The sequence below is a fragment of the Camponotus vicinus genome, unplaced genomic scaffold, assembly GCF_025532165.1.
Source record: "Camponotus vicinus isolate PSW18456_S1 unplaced genomic scaffold, iyCamVici1.0 SCAF_5, whole genome shotgun sequence".
Classification (NCBI taxonomy): Eukaryota; Metazoa; Arthropoda; class Insecta; order Hymenoptera; family Formicidae; genus Camponotus; species Camponotus vicinus.
This window is the reverse complement of record NW_028141977.1, coordinates 14684063-14707484: the sequence shown is the minus strand read 5'-3', so window position 1 is coordinate 14707484 and position 23422 is coordinate 14684063. Positions and strand designations below refer to the sequence as shown.

Here is a 23422-nt window from a genome sequence, read left to right as displayed (position 1 = left end):
TTCAATTAAATTTCAATTAGTAAAAAAATATATGACAGTTTTATTTTACAATTAAAGTTTTTACAATTCTCTTCTCAATAAAAATTACAACATTACAGCAAATTATTTTTGGTATATTTCTCAATAATGTGTGAAAGATCATTTAATATTAAAATATGTACCTTGCTTAACTGTTATAAATTTGTTTTTCGCCACATTTTAGTGATAGCTGATATTGTGTACATTTGCAATCTTAATACATTAACGAATTTATTTCTTGTATACTGGGATAATTTTTATCCGATTCGCGAACAGGATGAAAAGATTTATGTCTTACCGATTCTTTCAACGCTAAAAATCCATGGCACATCCATCGCCTCGTTGTACCGTCCCTGCAGATATAACTGAACCCCTTCTCATGATTTCTATCAGGTGCACAGAATGAAACCTTTTCGATCGTCTGATCGACAATTAATCCCTTCGTTTCGTCCTCTACAACGCGCAGTCCGTCACCGGATACGTGAAGTATCGCCCGAACTGGTCTTCGCCTCGAATTCTAAAAATTCAAAATAGAATCACTAGAGTGGTCGATTTGCCCTCTGACCTTTAGAGCATCGATTTATTTTCAGACTTTCTTTGGTGTCAATGTCGACTCTTTATATGTGAGCTGTGCTAAATATAGTCGAGGCAAAAGATTTGGAGAGTATGACGCTTACTAACTTTCGCACAGCTTGTTACAAAATTTTCTTCAATATTCCAAATGATAAGAAAACCTCATGAAAAAATAATCCGCTTACTTTTATATATAGGATTATTTTATATTTCGTAAAATGTTAATTGAGTAGATAGAGCATATAATTATAAGAGGCAAAAATTCAAAAATTATTATCTTCGATTAATATATTTGTAGAGAAATCGTATTAATTCCAAGAAACGTAGAATACTTACTCGGAGAACTTTAAGGGCTTCCTCGCAAACCTGCATACCCCTCGATTCGAACACTTCTACGCATCCCAGGTACTACACAAACATATTGGCTCAATTATCCAGCTCAATTATCTGTTAAAAATTTAAATAGGCCAATAGCTCTTTATTTAAAGATTAATCTTCAACATTAAAATTGATGTATATTCTTGGTTCATTAGAAGAAATCAATTATAAAAAATTACAATTATTCCAAACAAAATTAATTATTCAAAGCAAAAAATATAATTATATGAAATTAATTATTTAAAGTAAACGATAATTATCCGACAATAATGTAAATTTAATAATGTCAATGTAAAATTAATAAATTTACAGTATTTGAAAAAAAGTATATCAATAGCTAAAATAATGTCGACCATAACATGGTCTCTAATTAGGCCAATGCCAAGTCCGATCAATCCTATTCATTTTAATAATTGCTATACGATTGGCCATTAATTTATATATTTAATATATCATTAAAATTGTATGCTTACCTTGACGTGAAAAGCGCACGTGGCTGAACGTACTGCACTTTCATCAGCTTGCCATTGATGGGGCTTGCTGGACTCGGGTACGTGAGATTCTTTCCGTCGGCGAAAGCTATCCCGGAAGCTTCGTCGAAGCCGATCCATTCTTTTCCCCGGCGATCTCTCGCGCTTCTATAATAACAGAGCAGAAAAAATACGACTTATTTCCTGTAATTCGAGCAATAATTCAAGAAGCATTAACTCCAAGAGTTCTCCTCCGAATGTGGCAAAAGATCAACCACCCATGACGGATAAACGTAGGGTCGTTGGATACGTCAATCCTTATGAAATGGAGAGTGAAAATTGTAGAATTTAATTACATAAATCATAATTTATAACAGAGATGTAAAGAAAAGATTATTTTTATAATACAAAATTTTTAAATTATTCTTTAATCATAAAAATGAAAGAGAGAGAAAAAGATAGAAATGAAGAAGGGGGGCGGGAGAGAGAGAAGAGAAAAAACATACATGTAAAAAATCGAATAATTAAATTGGATATTTTAATATCAAAAAATATTTTGTTATAATATTAAAAATATATTATGATTTAATCTTATATTGGTAAGCAATTATATTAAAATATGTGTGTGTGTGTATATATGTATATATATACAGATATTTTAATATAATTTCTTATCAATATAAGATTGGCAAAATATTTTCTTAATTTTCTTAATATTTATTTAATCCAGAATAAGTTTTAATTCGATAAATGTGATCGTTAAAAATTGTTTTCAAAAGATGCAAAATAATTGAAATCGTGAAGAAATTTAAAGAAATTTAGCTTGATGTCTATGTTATATAATATATAATTATATAATTATATAATTATATAATATATAATAACATCATATAACATATAATATTATAATAATATTAAGATTGTTCTTATCAAATGCGTATATGTCGTCAAAATAGAATAGGAAAAGATGTAAAAAAGGTCAAATTGGCCGAAAAATCCCATAACGGGATCAACAAGATAGCAATCACAATGACTAGGAAAAATATATCTGTCGATCTGCAATTATCTTTTGATAAAGGTTCAAGGATCGATACGGTAATCAGTCAAGGCAAAGTTATGAATTCTCAAAGGACTCGCGCCCTGGATTCTTCTGATAAATCGTTAAGGTCTCCGGGCTTGAGAAAATGTCCGAAAACGGCCAGTGTCGGCAACCGTTGCACCGAGTCGTCAGCCTCGACAAAGCCCTGTGATCGAATCTTGAGACCCGTTCCCAACACGAGTCCTTTATATCGGAACCCTCCTTTATATATATATATATATATATCGGGTCTCCCCTAATACGGACCGCGGATCTACCCTTCGACGGCACCCCTAAGAGCCGGATCGAAAGCGGAGACGCGTTAAGAAGACCTTTACCACTCGTGCTCTGTATTTCTCCCCTTCGCCATCATCGACGTTTCCTTCTGTCGTGTTCTTCGTTTCACTGTCAGACTTCGCGAGGTTAATTGCTCGGTGTTGCGTCATTTGATCAAATATCATATCGTGATTTTCCAGATTTTCGCATCAAGTACATTTAAAGCAAGGATCAATCAAAAACTTTTTATGTGGCATTTTAAAATGTCATGTGTAATACAATATTAGCTATTTTTTATCTTTATGATAGGAAGAATTTTAAAGTATTGTCGAAAGTGGCAGAGATTATCACAATTTCGCTTTTCTGCTTTTGTGACAAAGCACTTGTATAATTTCATAGTTATATCAAATTAATTCATTTGTGTAAATTTGCGTTTGTGGGAATTTGTTATAAAAATTTGACCGACTGACATCGATCAACGGTTAACTCAATTATCTGCCTATCAAAATTTGTGACGTATTGATGTAGCGTGATGATTTCGAATGACGAAAAAATTAATTATCCATTTAGCCTATTTTTCTCATTCGTATTAGTTATTTATAAGTAACGAATATCTAATCACAATAACCAATGCTTCATAATAGAATTATATCTATGTCAAATAGGTGAATGATAATCTTCGAGGTCAACCTTCAAATTTAACTTTATCATTAATATTATCATATATTTTCTTTAGCAATATATTTTTTGATAAATTCTTCTTCGAAAAAGTTGTGTTGGAATCATTATCTATCATAATTACTTAATTTTGATATTAAATTATATTAATATTAAATTTTTAAATTTTAAATAAAATACAAATCATAATCCACATTAAATTAATACATGTGTAAGATTGGTATATTTACATTTTCAAATTTTTTTATTTAAAAAATTTTCATTTTAAAAATCCTTTTATTTAAAATATTAAATTAGAACTATTATATTATAAAATGGCTGTAAAAAATATCGATTTTTCTAAGTTTATCGTTAAATTAAAGCTAAGAATAAATCTGTTAGTACAGAAGAAATTTTACATTATAGTATCTTATATACATTTCAACTATACTGGTTATGTAGATAGAATCCCGTGAATAACATTGCACATATCACGCAACGTGTAGAGATATTTTGAGTTCGTGATTGATGTTCAGATACCCATCAAATACAGTTGCGCGTATGTTGTTACAATCGAATGTAATTAGAACTTTATCGAGTTAGTTTGAGTCAATCAGATAATTCGAAATCTCGATAATGCAACAAACAGTGCAAACTAGAGCATTATACAGCGCCAGTATACACATACATACAGAAGGTTTATAGACATATGTTAATTTCCGCGAATCCATGTTATGACTTTATCTGGATAAATTCACAGAAAATTGAGACACAGATATAACAATTTTAATGTTACTATTGCCTATTATTAAATATTATTTACGAACTGTTAAACTTATCATTTCATACTATACTATATTAAATAAAATTAAGAATTAACAATTTTTTTGTAGAACTTTAATAAAAACGGGTATTTTACAAGTTCAAAAATATATTAATAAAATATTGTATCAAATTTAATGATTCTATATTATCACTCAAAAATTAGATAATAAAAAAATATATAAGATCAACTTATTTAAAACATATAATTTGTATTAATAAATAAAATAACTAATTTTTTTAAAAAATTCACATATTCTATTTTGTTTTTATAATGAAATTTTTATCAAAAGTATTCTATAATATTTAATGTTTCAAGAATTTATTTTTGAAACAAGATATCTGCGTTTTCATGATAATTCAACATTATTATTTATAAATTGCTTTCTAATACATATATGCACAAATTTTCAGGACTTTAAACTGAATTAATTTCTTGCAAAAATCAATATTTAGATAAATTGAAAAATTAAATTACATAATGAAATATATAAGAAGAGATAAGAAATAAGATATATATTTACTCAGATATATATCTTGCTAAAGTTCGAAGTCTCGTTTCAACGATAGAAAATCTATTAGTCTAATCTCATCCTTAAAATATGAGAGTACATTGACACCTAACTTTATACAGTGCACCAGATAATGAATATCGATAAGATCATCTAAATACGTCCTCTACGATTTCATCTCCATAAATAACTTCTTCTGAATGTATGTGACATGGGAACAGTTTCTAATGCATTTTAAATTCGTTCCATTTAAATTTCTAGTCATCGCGAATAAGAAATATATTTTATTCGTGATCTTAATATATAAATTAAAATATGTATACTATTGAATTGGAAGAATCTAAATATATAGTTTAATGTTATTTTCTGTTGCAATAAAAAATATATTGTATTAAAAAAATTTTACATATATGTATGTATGTGTATATAATGTATATTTATACTTTTATACATACTTCTTTAAGATAAAATTTAATTGTAATTTATTATTAATATTTTTCGAATTTTCCCTTTTTTATTAACATAGTTTTTATTATAGATTAAATTTATTATAGATTAAAACTCTATGAAAAAGATTAATATGAGAGCGTTTAAAAGAAAGATATAACTTTGGAATCACATATTATTTCCAAAAAAATTAAATTCCACAAAGTTTAAAACATATAGACAATTTTTTTAATCACATATAAATTTATTTAATTCTGCAAGAATATTTTTTATACTTCATTGCACGTAAATGATAACAATTTAGCGCAAGTATTAAAAAAGAGGGTTAAAATAACATTCGACACGCAATAATCCATGGTAATGGCTATTATTTTAGAATCGAGGCCAGACGTATACGCAAGCATCTTCTATAAAAAGTATGATTGGCTCGTAAAAGTCACTTTCACCTCAGCGACTGCATATTGCAACTGTACAAGTCTCAATCAAAACAGAAATGAAAAGAACTAAATGTGATATAAGGTAAGTAGAACAACATCGATGAGAAGGAACTAGAGAAATCTGTAAGTGTTCTATATTAATTCCGAATTCTTATAGCGCGTACAATTACGCGATAATACATTAGGCGAGACATTCTTAGTAAAATCAAAAATATTTTTATGTATGCAAGATTATAAAATTAAAAAGGTACATACTTTTTTGAAGTAAGTATGCAAATATATGTATATATTATATGTTATGTTTATATATAATGTATATATATATATGTTTATATATAATGTATATATTTTTCATACTTCTTTAATATAAATTTATTAACGGTTTTTATAAATATTCTTTTGCTTTTGCATTAATAATTTTTTTATCTATGGAGGAGATTAATATGAGAGCATTTAATAAAGACGGATAATTTTGGAATTACTTACTATTTTCACATATAAATAATTAGAAACTTTAAATCTCCAAATTTAAATCGCAGAAAATTTTATATTCACATGTTTGTTTAATTCTGCAAAAATTTATTGTTGTCCAGTAAAGAGAATTACAAATAATAATTTATCGTTGAAAAATTGATTACTTAACGGAAATGTTCTAAACTGCAATATAAAATACAGAATTCATAATAATGTGTGAACCATTCTTTTAAAATATTTTATTTTTTTTAATATTTCATTATTCTTATATTTCTGATTTAAGTTATTTTAGCGCAATTCTTTCAATGTACGTTAGATTGGAACAGAAAACGATTGTTAAAAATATAAATAGTAACATCAAAATAATGACTCATAAATTTTTAATAAAGCAGTTATGTCACCGCGAATCAAATTAGAAAACGTTTTCACATTAAGGGCATTAATAAAAGTACGTTAAAGCGCGGCCTATGAAGAACATCGATAGGTTTTAAATCGCGTGTCACGTGTCACTCGTGAAGGACTATCGAGGGAGCAGAGTGGTATTATCACGCACGAGTAGCTGCATCCCAATTTTTTTTTTACGGCGACACTTCTCCGTGAAAACGATCGCATCTGGGATCACGTGCTCGATTAGAATAATATGGTCCAATGAAAATAATCGGAACCCCGATTGAGCGATACCGCACGGCCTTCGATTATCGCACGATGACCGACTAATGGCTAAAACGTGCGAAAGTAAACGTTCTCAACGCAATCGGATTAGCGAGACTGTTTACTTAGTACAATAATAGGCTTACCGGATGCATGCTCTATGCAGAAAAAACGATTGCATGCTCTTCGTCGCTCTATTCATCGCGCCTACGTTCGCCTCACGTACAAGTATATCGTGTCTTTATAAAGCGACGACCGATCGTGCCGAGCGAACAATACGACAGCCTTGCTAAACTGTTTTGATCGACTAAATTAGTCTGCGACGGTTATAACGCTCTGCACAGATTTAATTTGACTGCGGCGACGCGTTCAAATATACGCATAACTGCTTTTTAATTGGCACGATGGGGGGAACGCGGTTTTCCTACAATGAGTTCTTCCGTCTTCGGAATATGACGATTGCGACACAGCAATTTAATAATTCAGAATATGTGTTAATGATCACATAAGTTTATAAGTACGGATAAAACATTATCTCAATGAAAACAAATTTAATCTTATATATTTTTGAATAAATCTATTATAAGGAAATGAAAGAAAGTCTTCTGGAATAATACAGTCTTCCGCACAGATTATAATAAACTTGATTTAATTTCTGTGTGTTCTTTGTAGTATCCTCTAATTAGGATCTATTTATTTTAAATACGACAATCGAGAGTTGCAATCTATAAAATTTCTTTCGAGGTGGACATTTACACTTCTCTAACATTCTTATTCTATTTATTTTAAAATCATTCAGAGCTAGTTTGTATATTTACCATATATCACTTGCATAGATTCGTAAACATTGTTTTCTAATTTATAATTAACAAAAAGAACTTTATAATATTAAAAATAATAATATTAGAATAAAAAGATATATTTCAAATGTTCACAAATGACATAATATGCATATAACGTTATAGATGGACATTAATATTAATGTTATGTAATAAATTATTTATCACAATATTATACAATAAATTATTTATTCCAACTATGATAAATAATTTATTACAAAATGTTACGAGTTATTGAGCAAAACTTGAATTATTCATTTCCCATACGAAGCAATGCAATTATAATGCAAATTGTGTGCAGCACTCGATAAATTCGATGCTCAACGATGCTGTGAAGTTAAAAGTAAGAATATCACGTAAAGATGTCATATTCTACGTAATAGTAGACCTATATTATAAATCTATTGATCGCGCCTCTTTTTATTGCACGTGGATAGGTTTATCCCTCCGCGCGGTTGACGAGAGATTATAAATATTTTGTGCGAACATAATAATCAGGTATAAACTCAGGACTATAAAAAACAACGCTCGATTCTGAAATCGATACGTGAAATCGTCTTACGTAATTCACATTCTGAAACAATAATTTCGAAATCAGTGACATTATCCGGTATACAATGTCACAAAAATCAATACCGCAGTCAGTGCATATATTTCTACTTTCGTATTAATTATCGAAATAGTCGAATATGAAATCAAACAATTGTGTACAATTAATCAAGTAATTTGAAATATTTTCAGAATATATGCAATTGAAAAATTCTGTATCAAGTATCAAGATTATTTTTACTTTTCAAATAGAATGCTGAATAGAATCTTTTTATTTTATACATACATACATATATATGTTGTTTTATATATATGTGTGTATGTGTATGTGTGTGTGTTCTTAATTTTTCAGTTTGTAAAATCATATTTTTGGAGAACGAGTGCTTTCTACGGAAAAATTTTATTCCATATTTTCTACATATTTTTCGATTCTATCTTCTTTTTGTGATTGTCAATCAGGATAAATATACGTATATATTTATTCGTTGTTATAAACATATTGTATATATAATAACTGTGCCGTAAATATCTCCAAATAAATATGCATGTGTTTTTGTCAGTTATATTTATCCATAACTGAAAATATGTTTAAATAGAATATATTTTAATAAAACATATTTAATGGAAGGGTATTAAATGTATTTTTTTGCAATATAAGTATAAACTTTCTTGTGAATAGCTTTTACAATAGAGTAATGGATTCATTTTCAATTTGATATTATTTAATATAATATTTTACTTCAAAATATATCCAGTAAAATTCCTCAAACATGTTTTAATGTATGTAAAATAATCATGTGAAGAACGTTACAATAAATGCATATTATAATAATTATATCTTTCATTTTTTCTCTTAAAGTATTAATTGTTAATATTAGTTTTTAAAGTGTATTAGGAACTTTATCTTTTCAGAGAAAAATCATAACTATCAACTATGCCAAAATTAAAAATAGAATAGATGAAGATAAAAGTAAAGTGGAACAGAGATGAAAATATTCAAGTTTCCTATAAATTAAAAATTTTTTTCAAAATCGAATGTTTTGTTAAAAGTTTTGGATAAATAACATTTTATATCGTGGATATACAATTATACGTATGATATCCAATTTATATCATTTTAATCACAATTTATTTCCATTGAATTACGTACCGCTGAATTTGTTCACATTGCATTGTCGAAAATGTATTGATTATCTGGATAGAAATATCATATTATTAGCAACTATGTAATATTAGCAATAGTGACGCATTAGTGATGTTGCTTTATAAATTACGTAATAACTATTTGATTTCTAATAGTCATTCGTTTTTATGAGTTGTTTTTTTACGTTTTCCTTTATTTCTGCGTCAATAAATCAATTTATAAAAGATAAGAATTATTATCTCCTACTATCGTATAAACAACTTGATTATTATATTATTTTAAGCAAAAAATATTTTCCGTTATAGAATGTGTCTTAAAAATATTTTTCGCCTATAATCTTCGATTATGTAATATCTTTTTCATTTTCTTATTCTTTCATAATTATTTTATATATCTTTTATTATATTAATTATAAATATTTTGTTTATATATAATATATAATAATTATAAATATTATGTATATGTGTGTATATATATATATATATATATATATATATATATATATATATATATATATATATATATATATATAGGTTCGTTAAAACAAAGTTTCCATAAAATTTATTATTAATGAAAAATAGATATATATTAAATATATATTGAAGATGATATTGTAAAAAGGCATGACAAATAAAAGAAAGAGTGAATGATTCACCGTTTTGACTCTGCTGTTCTCTGTTCTTTCAATATATTTTAAGAGAGTAGGGCAACTTTCTTTTCTCTCGAATTTTCAATTAGTGAGTAGACTGGTAACTAAGAGTACGAGAATCTGAAAAGTTTAAAAAGTCCAACACTCTTTTAAAAACTTTTTGTTACAACTTTAATTACATTATAATTCTTTATCATATTTTTTTAAATAAAAATATCCTTTATACTTAAGAAAAATAATCCACGGATATAAAATTGTAGCTAAAAACTATAAGAAAAATGATTTTTATGTTTGTATTATAAAGAGGAAAGTATATGTTAAAATAGGAAAGTAGTAGACATAATTTGAAACTATATATCATTATTGATTATATAGTATAGCATAACACGGACCGCTTTTGATAGAAGGCCACCGATGACGTACTATTTTTAAAGGACGTAAGACAAAAAGTTGAATAGAGTGAGCGCGTGCACTCACACACACATATACATACGCACACACAAATTAAGAAATAATTTTTTTTGGTGGAAATGTATTGTGCATGTATTTTATATGCAGGATAATGAAGATCTGCTGGAGAAGTGTCTCGTATATGATAATCGGTGAACAAGACCTTGAGGTGTGAAAGGAAAGATGGCGGCCAAGAATGCATCTCTGCATGTCATATGTGCAAGTAGCATACACGTGGCAAAACATAGAAAATTAAATCTTGTATAATAATTTCTTATTCTCCGTTGTGAAGACAAAGAGAGAAAGAGAGAAAGACAGAGAGAGAGAGAAGTCAAAACATACATAGTCTTAAAACTCTTATTTTTTTTATTATATCTTTGTTAAAAATTATAAAATATTATTTATATAAATAATAAATTTTCACATTTATTTCATTATTTTTCATCAATATATATATATATATATATATATATATATATTGCAAATGTATTGCAAGATAATGCGCAAAATAATACATATTACACAATTTCTTGATTAATTTTGTGATATTGTATGCAAGATCCGCAATGCATCATCAGAGGAAATGATTTGCACCTAGAAAGCTGATAAACGGAACTAGAACCGTGGTCTACTTTTGTTGAGAATGCTGTAACATAGAATAGTACGTGCACACTATGATACGTGCACACTATAGATCATGCATCTATATCGTACAAGTTGCTTTAATGTCAATATATGCCCGATCTGTTTACATTATAATCTCATAATGTAATTCTCTGTTCTATTAAAAAAAATGTATGTAGAAATGATAATTATAAATAAGCATATTAAGAAATATAAATAATATAGAGCAGTATATTCTCCCTAAATTTAGTAATAAAAAAATTTCTCATAAATTGCAACAATTTTGTTAATTTGTTAGAAATTAATTGTAAAAGATTGTAAAAGTAATCAGCAAAAAGATTATAAAATATAATATATGTAAATAGAAAATTTGTTTAAATATTTTGAGAAAAAGGATACAGAGATTATATGTAATATGTAAAACATCATACATGCATACACGCATACATCGGCACGCGAGAAAAAGAGAACGTTCTATAATTATCCTGTAATTATTTTCGTGTAATTATAACGAATGAAAATAGTATGTGACTCAAATTTCTATATATAATATAGCATTGTCTCTTGATCCTAATACTTTGAATACTCTTCCACAAATATTTGGAATAGTCTCGTGTCTCGTGTACAATTACGATCTAAAAAAGCCTGCGTAAATTTTTGGCACGACTGGTTAGCCATTGGCATCTGTTCTTAGGACTAAGAGACGTCTTGAAGCCAGAAATCTTCTGACCAATCGAGAGATATTGTGACCTAGAAAAAGCGGGCGAAAGCAAGTATACTTTCGTCCGCTCCCTCTATTACTTGGGTCAACTAAAGTTTGATGATCTTAAAAGTTAAAAATGAAAATTATTATGTACTAATAATTTTGATTATTAATAATGTCGTATTGATGATATAAATTTGTCGTATTTCCAATTTTATTATGTATAATGTAAGATTATTTATATTATTTTTTATATTATTTTTGATATTTATATAATATAGAATATTTACATTATTTTTATATTATTATTTATATTATTATTATTTATATTATTTATATTATTTATATATATTTTTTATTATTTTATCAAACTATAGAAGATTATTTTCAAAGTCAAATTATATCTTAAGACTAATTTTCAATTAAATGGTATTTAATATATAGATATATCATTAATTATATATATATGTTCCACATATAAAAATCTTTTTTATTACTCAATATACAATTTCTCGAGAAGCTGGTTTCGTGGAAATCCACACAAAGTTATTTGTATTACAGTAAAATCACTAAATTATTTTAAAAATATTGAAATTTAAGTTAAATATTATATTTTATATTATTTTGTAATAAAATAAAATATTAATTTTCGCATTATTACAAAACAATTTACTGCAAAAAGATTGACAATTGAAAATTTTAAAAATTAGTATATTATATTCATACATTTAATATACAATACTTTATATTAGACAATGTATTATTTGTGAATTCGCGTTTAAAATTAAGGAAGATTTGCGGACTCTCTACACTGACTCTAAAAAATTCCTCGGTTTAAGAAATAAAACGAGGATGTAAGATATATATATATATATATATATATATATATATATATATATATATATATGTGATCGTACACTGTATGTATTTCCGGTGAGATTGTTTCGAAAGTCTCAGATAGCACAGATGGAACTTAGGTGAGAAAGATTTGAAGTTTACGTGCGACCAAAGATAGCCCGATTATGGGAGCCGCATTGTTCGACGTGATGAATAGCTAGAGTCAGGATTACAAAGTACTCGCGAAAGGGCTATATCTCACATTAAATAACGTCAAGAAAGTGGAAGCCTGTGTAAGAGGAGTTTATGCAAAATATGAGCGGCGTGGAAAATGCAAGGTCCACGTCAAGAAATTCGAATAATGCAGTCGCGCGAAAATAACGACGTAAATGAGAAACAGAAATTCAGTAAAATAAGTGCAAAAAGTACTTTGACTTTGCTACGCCCAGTTCATGCATCTCGAGTACATCCACCGAGTCGAATCCTTTCACCGCGGCAGGTGTCTACGCATGCAATAACGGAGGCGGATACATACGCACACTCAGAAAAGTTTAACGTTGCATTCTGGATTGCGTGCAGCGAGTAGGCTTTCATACAATGCGATGCGGCTTGTTGTCGCGGACGACATGGAAATGCCAAGTGTAGGAATGCAACGTGCGATTTTTCAACTTGCACGAACAGTCGCCTTTGTTTCAACGGATAATTAAATGTCATTTAGTGAATAAGATCGAGTAACAAAGTTTATAATAAAAGGATTGATAGAAAAATAATCATATTTTATCTGCGACTGAAAATATATATGTAAAATTGCAAGAAATTTAAAAAAAAAAATCCAAAGTATTAAATATAGGAGAAATTTAAGAGATATTGGTACTTCTATATCTGATTAGATTCGTATACAAACTTCATAGAAAATTCAGAAAACATTAGTCGCGGCAAAATTGCGTATCAAGTATGAACAGTATATATGCATATTAAATATTTTTCTCCTCTAAAATCGCTTTAATAGTATTTTTTGGACTTTTATACTCTTCGTAAATTATAGTATTTATTCGTAGAAGAGACAGCTCGTTCACCTATAAGAGTAGTCGACGTTTTAAACGCCTTTTGAAACTCTTTTGCTTCATTCGTCGAAACGAATGCTGCATATAGTACCAGTTATCCTTGAGTTCGATCCCCCCGATACGATTGGATCACCGAGTATGCGTGATCGCGGGCGTGTACGATTGCGAGTGTGACTTCGTGCGTGCGGAGATTAGATTTATGCGTGTTGATTTGTCGCGTAACGCGATTCGATATAATTAATGATCCGCTCGATCGGCCAGGCATTTCTATAATTTGCGCAAATATAACATAACTTTCTCCTCCGTTGAAATAAATTAATTCGAAGCATTGATTTTGAGTTTGAATTTTCGACTCTGCTAAACATGATTTTGTTTCTTTTACCAATCTGTCGAGTAATTTCTTGTAATTTTGAAAATGTATAATTTAGGATGTGTGCGTGATACTTATTTTAAATTCGAAAGCATATACGAGCAAATATTTCACAATATAAAACTATTATTATATACGTAAATTATGAAATAATAATTTACGTATAGTAAATAATGCTTTTTATCTAATCGCTGCGTGTTTATTGATCTGCGATTATTCGTTACAGTATCTTTTCCTATCGCTGTCAAACTAACTAAGATGATACACATACAACATATATATATTACATATGCCCCCCAGTCTCAAGATATCGACATATTTTTTCGCGTTAAATTGTTTGTATTATATAAGTATGTAGAATAAAATGTAGAAGCGTAAAAATAGAGAACGACTCGTTCGATGTCGCGACATTAAATCAAATATTGCACTAGTCCACTTGGCAGGAAACGAAATTTTTGCCGTCTCGACGTAATCGAGCAATTCTGCTAATTTGCGCGTAACGAACGTCATGTAATTAGACTGCACGGCGAAATCGAGGGAAATGTTGGCGCGAGATTCAGACATTTCTATGACCACCCTGCGAGTCTTAAACTATTTTATTTGCCTCCTAGCGAGATTAAATACCAACGAAGCGACAAAGCAAAAGCATTTTCGTCGCAGGAAATAAACGTCTCCGTAAATTCACCTCGAAAATTTGACGCTTATTCTCTGCGATAAATACCACTTGCTTTTTTACAAAGAAAATCTGCAGCAAAATTTTTTTTAGAAAAAAAATTTGCAGACATTAATCGCACCTTCTTTCTGTTTATATAGAATAAATGTAAATTTTCTCGTTTCGTAATGTATCATTTTCCTGTTGCATCAAAATGACAGAAGCATAATTTTCTGCTCAATTTTATAAACTGCATTCATGTTTTATAAACAGTGTATATATTTTCGAAGTAAAATATGGCTTATATTTTTATGCAATTTTAATATCTTGAATTTTAATACAAATTTTTAGAATTAATTAATAAATATTTTAAAAACTCTTTTTGTGAATTTCATTACGTATTTATAACAAAATGAAAATTTCGAAACGAAATATTTCATATTAATCAGATATGTGAAAATTTTACGATAATAATTTCTTAAAATTGTTGTAATATAAAAATACTTCTATAAATTCTTTCTTTCTAAATTATATTAAATTATGTATTTAAACATGCAAGTATTAATATATAACTATCAATATATATTTGTTAAATTATGATATATTTAAAAAAAGATTGAAGATTTAAATATTAATTAAATATATCTTTGTATAAAATAGTGTGGTAAAAAAAGACTGTAATACTGATAGATTTTAAAGGAATGAAGATCAAAGTAAAGATCATTATACAATAAATTCTGGAAAGAGGAAGTTTAAATTACTTTACATTGTCATATTAAAATTTACTATATGAAAAAGACACTTGTCAAGTTTTATTAAACATTCTAATATCTTCACTTTATGAAGTTTCGCGTGATAGTTATTCGTGTAAAACACGTATATGTAAATTATTTCTTGACGTTGCGAAATTTTGTTTTAAACTCTTACTATGCGTGACATGTTGCAGACGCAAGCTTTTCGTAACGATAAATTGAACGTTATGGTATTCAATGAACGAAATGCCGATTCGATTGAACCAAACGTGACACGTGCTTGGTTAGCAAAGGTCATTGAAACGCGAACGTCAACCGCACCTCGTTGTACCGTCATTTTCGCTGTTGAGAAACCGTCATGCATGAAGTGCGTCATCCCGTCTATGAAATGGGGATTCACAAAATGCGGTACGCGAGCTTATATAATTCACATGGCGCATTGACAGTCTCGATGAGACCCAAGGATCTGCATCAGGTCTTCCTAAGCGCATGAGAATGCGCGATTGTGACGGAAATCGAATTCTCACAAGCTGATTGTAATGTTCACGATGACACGAAATGTCCAACGTAACGAAAATGATATATTAGTCATGCTACGACCGGTGCGATTGACGTCACGCCTTCTGATTAATGAAGTTTCTCGTTATCAGAAATATCTGAGATATGCAGTCAGCAATATTAGAAACGAATATTCGATTTTGTTCCACCTTTATCCATTTTCATAAATTTTTAACAACGTTATAAAAGTTATATAAGTTATACATAGTATCTAATTCTCTAAAAAATATCATTTTTCCAGAAAAGAACAAGAACATGGTGTCATTAAAATTATAAGGTAAAATCTATATAAAATCTATATAAAAATCTATATAAAAATGCTGCAATCTGAATATTTTATAAAGTAAAAAAAATGTTCTTAAATTTGCTTTATCTATATTTCGTTCGGATTAATAAATATTTTATATAGGTATAGTGTGTATAAATACTGATTATAATAGCATAAAGATAAAAGAGAAATTGCATAAAGATGAAAGAGAATTGTTGTATTAAACATTCAAAAGAAAGGAGAGGAAAATAAACACCTTTAATATTTAAAGATACACGAACAAACATCTAATTTATTATATCTAGAAGATTGCGAGAATGAAATGAGAAATAAGGATGCATGAGCGGCGCGATGAAGGGTGAAAAATGGAAGGAAATAAGAGCAAACTGTCATTTCCGACGGCTGCAAATCTCAGATTTTATGAAGCGTGGAATAAACCGTCCCTTCATATGCTTATTCGCAAAACACTTGAAAGGAAAAACGTTGATGGTCACGTCATGACCATGCATTTTACGATTCATGCTTATACTTATAGATTTTGTCATAGTAATGATAACGTAACTACAATTACAAGTAAGTAACAATAAAAAATATATACTGCACGTAATATAAACTCTTGTAGTAATTTCGATTATATATATAAAAGTACTCTATTTCACTCATAATAAAAAAAAATTGACAATCAAGATTATATACGAGTTTATATGATAAAAAAAATATTATATAACAATAAATTTTTTGCGAATATGTAAAAAAAATGATGAATTATCTAACAAACATAAAAGTATTATGGTCATTTATATGATTATTTCTATAATGATTATTATTTTACAAGTAATTTAATATCAAAAACAATAAATAAATTGCATATTGCATATTTCTGATAATATTAATTCTGATAATATAAAGATTAAATTCAAAAATATAATTCTATTTAAGAAAAAAAGCTTTTTGCTTTTATTTATTCTATCTATAATAATCTTTTCCTAGCCAATCTTTTTATCATTTCTTTCTTTATGAATATGCAAAGCATACGGAAAATAACATCAGAGAAAGAGAAATTAAAATTGCGGAATTAATATATTTGATTCATTTGAAAAAACGAAAGAACACGGAAAAATCCACACGATTTATCTTGAAAATAAATGTATTCTCTTCACTTTAATTAAATTGCAATACAGATTGTTCTGCAAGATATATTAATTTTAAAAGCGTATTCTCTGAATTTCACGATAATTTGTTCTCTGCACGAGAGTTTTTGATTAAATATCGGTTAAATATTATTTTCGCAAGCTTTGAGCTATCAATATTGAATATTTTGATAAAGCTAGATAAATTTAAACCTCAAGTTAAAAGAATATCAAAGTGCATTTGAGCCAAGTTAAAATATTTATGCTGATTTTTTCATATTCAAGATTTTAAATAATTCCATATTTATGAAATTTTAGATGAGAAATTGTGATATTAAAAGGGGATGATGCCGATGGATATTATTCTGCTTAATGCAATTTAAGTGAAACCCTCGTAATATTACATAGTTGCAGCTGTCACGTGTGTATGTACACGTGGACGACAGTTTCGTCTCATATCGCAGATACTGGTAATGGAGCACGCGCAAGTAACCGTAAACGTTACAGTTGACGTAAAAACAACACTGACGACATACCGAGAGACGAAGACCATTTCCAGCATGGCTGGCCCTCTCGAGTGGCTGGTGGGCGGATGGGTGGTTTCCCATTTCTCTCGAGCAGCGATGTTTTCACGATGAGTAGTATCACACTCTTCAAGTATCCAAATACAACGGACCGTTAGCAGTTTTTGGTATCCTTTGATGAACCATTCGCGATATCCAACAATCGTTCAACGACATCCATGCGCACTGATGTACAGGTGTGATCTTTACGCGTGTAGCGCGTTTATCTTTCACACACAATAAGAGAGAGAGAAAGAGAGAAAAATCTACGAAGTTTCTCTTCAAGTTACCCAAACGTCTCGATGAGGTTTCGAAAGACCCACTATAAGCATTAAGTGAGTCTACATATCGATTTGTCAATGACCTTTCGATTTCTTTCACCTCTGCTACGACTCTGAATGCTTGTATTATTTATCAACTCGAAATGACGTACACTTTCCATCGAGCGCAGGGTTTCTCGATTAAATCACGAAACGATTATATCACTGATGTCGCACGACGTCTTCACATATTCGATGCATCAAGAGATGCGCCTCCTCGACGCGATCTGCTCCGAAACGTTTCACGCTGGAGCGAGCACTCCGCTCGCGCTTAGATCACAGCGATCAGCCGACCGGGGTAATTTTAGTCCGGCACAACGGCCACTGAATGGATGCCGCGAAGACAGATAGAGAGAAAAAGAGAGAGAGAGAGAAGAGAGAGGTAGGGGCAAACGCGTTACTGCTGCTGATGGATGTCTTGGTGCGCGGATGACATGGCGGCGCGAGATGCTTTAGAGAGAGCCAACCGGTAAAAACGCGGATGAATGTGAGAGAGAAGACTATTGCCTCCTCTTATTTCTCCCGCTCTCCTTCCTCGCTTTTTTTCCTTCCTTTTCTTCTACTCTTTTGCCTCTCTTTAGCAGCAAACTGGTCATACAACTTGCTCCAGGCTGACGTCACAGATTCTACCTAGAGAAGAGTGGGATTCCTATCAGTCTCTCTCTCCTCGTTCCTAGTCCCGTGACTAAGTTCTTCTTCTCTTTGAATGCCTTCGCTCTGTCTCTCTTCAGTCCGCAGATCGCAGACACAGATACCACAGAGCACCTTCGCGGGCAAACAGCGGGAAACCACGTATTTTACCGCACGCCAGGCTACAATGCAGTTAGCCTCGTCTTGCGTGATGATGCTTCCTTAGCGATCTCTTTTCGTTTCGTTATTTTTAAACGATGATTGCGTGCGTCCTCAATATGTCTATTACTGCGAAGACCATCACGAATTCCGATTCTCTTTTCGCTCTCTAGCGAATTTCGTTTTTCATTCTTCTAGAGTCGTAATCGGTGTCATGTGATCTAAGACAATGATCTTCTAATGCGAATTTCTCGAGTCTCATAATTATTCGACTGTATAAATGAAAAATTTAGTCGGACGGTCAGGGACTCATTTATTTGAGACTAGAACTAACTCCATTTAACTTCCGAGTATCTGTATTGGAGCGTCCTGTAATTGGACCTTCCCTCTCGGAGTTCGAGAGATACCTTGAGCACATTTAATTAAACTGACTTCACGCCGCTTTAATACGCTAATTAATAAGGTCACAGCGGAAGGAGACTTCAGTGTATTTTATGGACTCGTTCTCCTGCGAATTTTCTTATCGCGGGTCTTTCGCACAGTTTAATCGATACAATGTTTTCCCACCCATCTAATTGAATAGCCGTTGAGTGCTTCCGACGAGGCAATTAAGGTATCACCTCAACAACAAACAAGTTAATCTCTTTCTATTTTTTTTCCTTCTTTTCTTTTTTCCATATGGTTCTTTTGTGCTGTACTCGTCTTGGTTTACACCGCCAATACGAAAGAGATTTAAATACGATAGTAGCTTGCGATAGAAGTTTTCTCGCGCTGGAGCAACATTTGTCGCAGTGTATAATGCGATTATCCACGAGCTCGTTTAGCGTGTGTCGACTAATGGAGCGATGGAGTGCAGTTGTGCGATGCGAGTTCCCACGTTTTTCCGTTAGCCCCGTCACGCTCAGCTACTTCCGGCGACCCCACCGGAACTGGAAAGTACGTTTGATTCCTCGTAGAATCCAGTCGTCTGACAATTTTTCGGAAGAATCATCTGTCACTTTTTTCCACTTCAAATTTATCTAATAAAGTGAATAAAACGGAAGAGGCTGCGTAACACGATGAAATTCGAATAATACACATCAATGACGAAGTCATTAAGAGATATTAGCAAGAGTATTCACGGTTACAAAGTGTTCGATAATTCAGATAGAGAAGAATTTGTCAGGTAATCCAACGGGCGGTAACGTTGCCTACGGCTTTCAAACGAGCGCTTAACGTTTTCATGTAATAACGAATACGCCATCTGGATGGGAATTCACAAGCGACATAGGTAGATGATTCAACAACAAGATAATTTAAAAACGTGGAATTTGGACGAGCACTTATCAATAAAATTCAGGTCTGGAAGTAGTGTCACCGCACCATTACACCTTTACCGCAGAAAATGACGCGATGCAACATTGCGGACTTTCACCGGATCCGGTATCCGGTATGAGGAGACTTTGTTCGATGGTGTATATTCTCCGGCATAAGCGAGCCTGCCCCAACGGATACGACAACCCTCCCAGAGAGACTCCACAGACGCGAATGCCGAGGGTCCAATGGGCCCAGGTCGCTCTATCCCACTTACTGTCGCTTGCCAGGGACAGATGTAGAACTACAAGACCCTTCCTCTGTAAAGAAACTTTCATAATACTCTCTCTCTCTCGTTTATATTTGTTTGCAATATTTAATTATAATGTATTAAAGATATTGCCAGTGGACATTTTATATTTCATGAATCTATCTTGGATAAGATTGTCTTTTCATATGTAAATTTTTTAAATTCCAGTCCTCGATTTTTCTCAGAAAATATTTCTAGATTTTTTTTACAATCCTTCATTGAAAAATATGCTTTTACAAATAATAAGCTTATAAATTTTACAAAATTGTGTTATTTTTTTATATGCATGTTTTTTCAGAATTATGGAATGAAAAAATATGACTAAAACTGATTAAGCGTTTCGTGTCATCTCTTACAAACACATGTACAGATATACAGATTATATGGCATACAACAATACTTTACAAGCACAGTATATTTTATATAAAATTCCAGGAACGTACATGGTACAAAACACAACCCTGTTTGAAAGTAACCGAATAAAAGTCAGTCTTTCTTCTTCTTTCCAATGAATGAATGCTTTGGTCTGAGTCAGATCCAGGTTATTTTCTTCTTCCTACCTTTTGTGTGCATATATGTATGTTTGTGTGTGTGTGTACGGATCTCAGGGACGTAGCTAGTGCTAACAGTACCCCGACCATCGACTTTCCATTCGAGGTTCAATCATGCGAAACCGGTTTTTCGTTTGATTACACCTTCCGAGGACGACCTGAGCTCGGTTCTCGAGCTGGGTCGGAGAAATTTACATCGCCGCGATCCAGAAATCGCCGCTGCGATTTCGCTTTTGCATTCGACGTTAGGTTACCGACACCGGGGATGATAGAGAGTTCGGGGTCAATTCGAAATGTAGAGCCGGGGTGGATATTCGAAGTTTACGGCGATGAGAGAAGCAGCTGCCGCGGCAAATGCTCGTACATCTGCTGAGACGTAACCGAGAGAAGTTTATCGCGGAGTTCAACGCGTCTTTCTCCGCTCAGTGTGGGCCTTCTCATTGTAGAATCCGCTTTGGTTTTGGATATACGATAGTCCGATGAAAAATATTGAAAACTTATGACATTTTCCACTGCGGAAAAATTTTTTTCGTTATGTAAATTATAATTGAAAATGCACGAAGCAGTTACTGAAATAGAAAAAAGCAATCACAATTTGTGAACATTTTATCTCGCTCATCAGGATCGAAGATCCCTTAAAATTTAATGCTTTGTATATCGGACACGTTAAATAACTTAAACCAGAACTCAGTCAAGTTAAGAATAATTAAATTAATTGATTGTATTAAATTAAAATAAAAGAATAAAAAGAAATTATTAATTTTATTAGAATTATTTAATACAATTCCATACAATTTAAAGATGATGTATTTAAAACTAAAGATCGTATTTTTATTAAATTTAAATGAGACTTCAAGCAAGTTATATGCGCATACCTCAAGATTTAATTAAGCAAAATATAGGTAACAATTAACGGTACTAAAATTTCTCAATGATATGCATTCTTAGTTTTTCTTTGAGCAGCTGCGATACGTAAATTTATTTTTCGCATTTAGAGGCTTGTGACGAAGATGACGAAAGGAACTCAACATCTGCCTTTGCTCTCCTACGTCTTTGGTATTTCAAAGCCAAATACGGACATTAAATGCAGGAAGTTTGTTTCAAAGAGTCTTTATATTTAATAAGTACGATCACATTAAATCTTAAAAATCTACGTTTTTATTTGATTTTTAAAGGCGTGGCTAATAACTTTGTCAAAATTGTTAATGATGATGATTTAATTAAAACATATGATAAAAACTTATGGAAAAATATATAAAATATATTTTATAGTTATATATATATATATATATATATATATATATATATAACTTTTTTAAAGATATAATTAATAAATAAAAGCATTGATTTAAATATAATATTTTTTTTCTAACATCGTGAAGAATTCTCAATCGCACAGAAATATAAAAGCTATTTAAACAGCTCAAGATTATCTTCCGGTCCTGAAAAATAAACGCCTCATTCTTTTTGCAATCCTCAAGAATCATATATATGTTGGATTCTATTTTTCATTTATTGGTCAGCAAAAATAACTGACCAATAAAATTAAATGTCTCGTTTGTTATCTTTCTTTTTTTAACTTGATACATGTATAGTCATATTGCAGCAATTGGCACAACATGCTATTTTAGCACACGATGATGGTAGCTCTATCCCTTCTGCGTGCGACAAAAATCTCCGCGACCGCTTCGAAAAAGGTCGTGAACCGCAATGACGCGTTGCTCAGCTGCGACTATTTCGGTCGAACTTTTTTCACATTACGTGGTACGCATATACGAGAATTTCACAATACGTCGTAACGCACGCACACTCGAAATACCGGAACGCTATGCGTGAGTACAGGTGTAAAGAGTAACGAACGTGCACTTGCGTCTCGCCGATCGAAGGGCGACTCCCAACATCCTTCCACAAGACTTGCAACTGCGACTTGGATTGCTATTTCGGTAGCACCCTTCATGTTAGCACCCTTCATTATTGACCGTGCGAATCCGGACCTTTAATATTCGACTAGTAGGTAATATTAAAATTATTTTCGTTCTATATAAAAAAATAATAATAACATCGATATTAAGAAATAATTAATAATTCAATACATCAGATTTATCTTTAACAAAAATTATCCAAATATAATAAAATACCCAGTTTCTAATAGCTGCATAAACATAATGCTTATAATTTTTAGAATGTTAAGCATGCAAGTCCCTAGAAAAAAGT

The 23422-nt window shown here is 30.8% G+C and overlaps 1 protein-coding gene across 5 annotated transcripts in view; it reads right to left on the bottom strand.

Moving 5' to 3' along the window:
* Numb (NUMB endocytic adaptor protein) overlaps positions 1-23422 on the bottom strand; it is a 67606-nt gene that overhangs the window by 6408 nt on the left and 37776 nt on the right. For 3 of the 5 annotated variants that reach the window (XM_083100406.1, XM_083100404.1, XM_083100405.1), the window contains 3 exons: positions 1443-1607; positions 928-999; positions 317-535 (listed from right to left, as the gene is read on the bottom strand). In XM_083100406.1, coding sequence (XP_082956532.1) covers positions 317-535; positions 928-999; positions 1443-1580 — 429 coding nt within the window. In that variant the 5' untranslated portion in view covers positions 1581-1607. Of the gene's footprint in view, positions 1-316; positions 536-927; positions 1000-1442; positions 1608-17918; positions 20585-23422 lie in introns of those variants that run through there. The other 2 variants (XM_083100402.1, XM_083100403.1) reach the window with 2 other exon arrangements.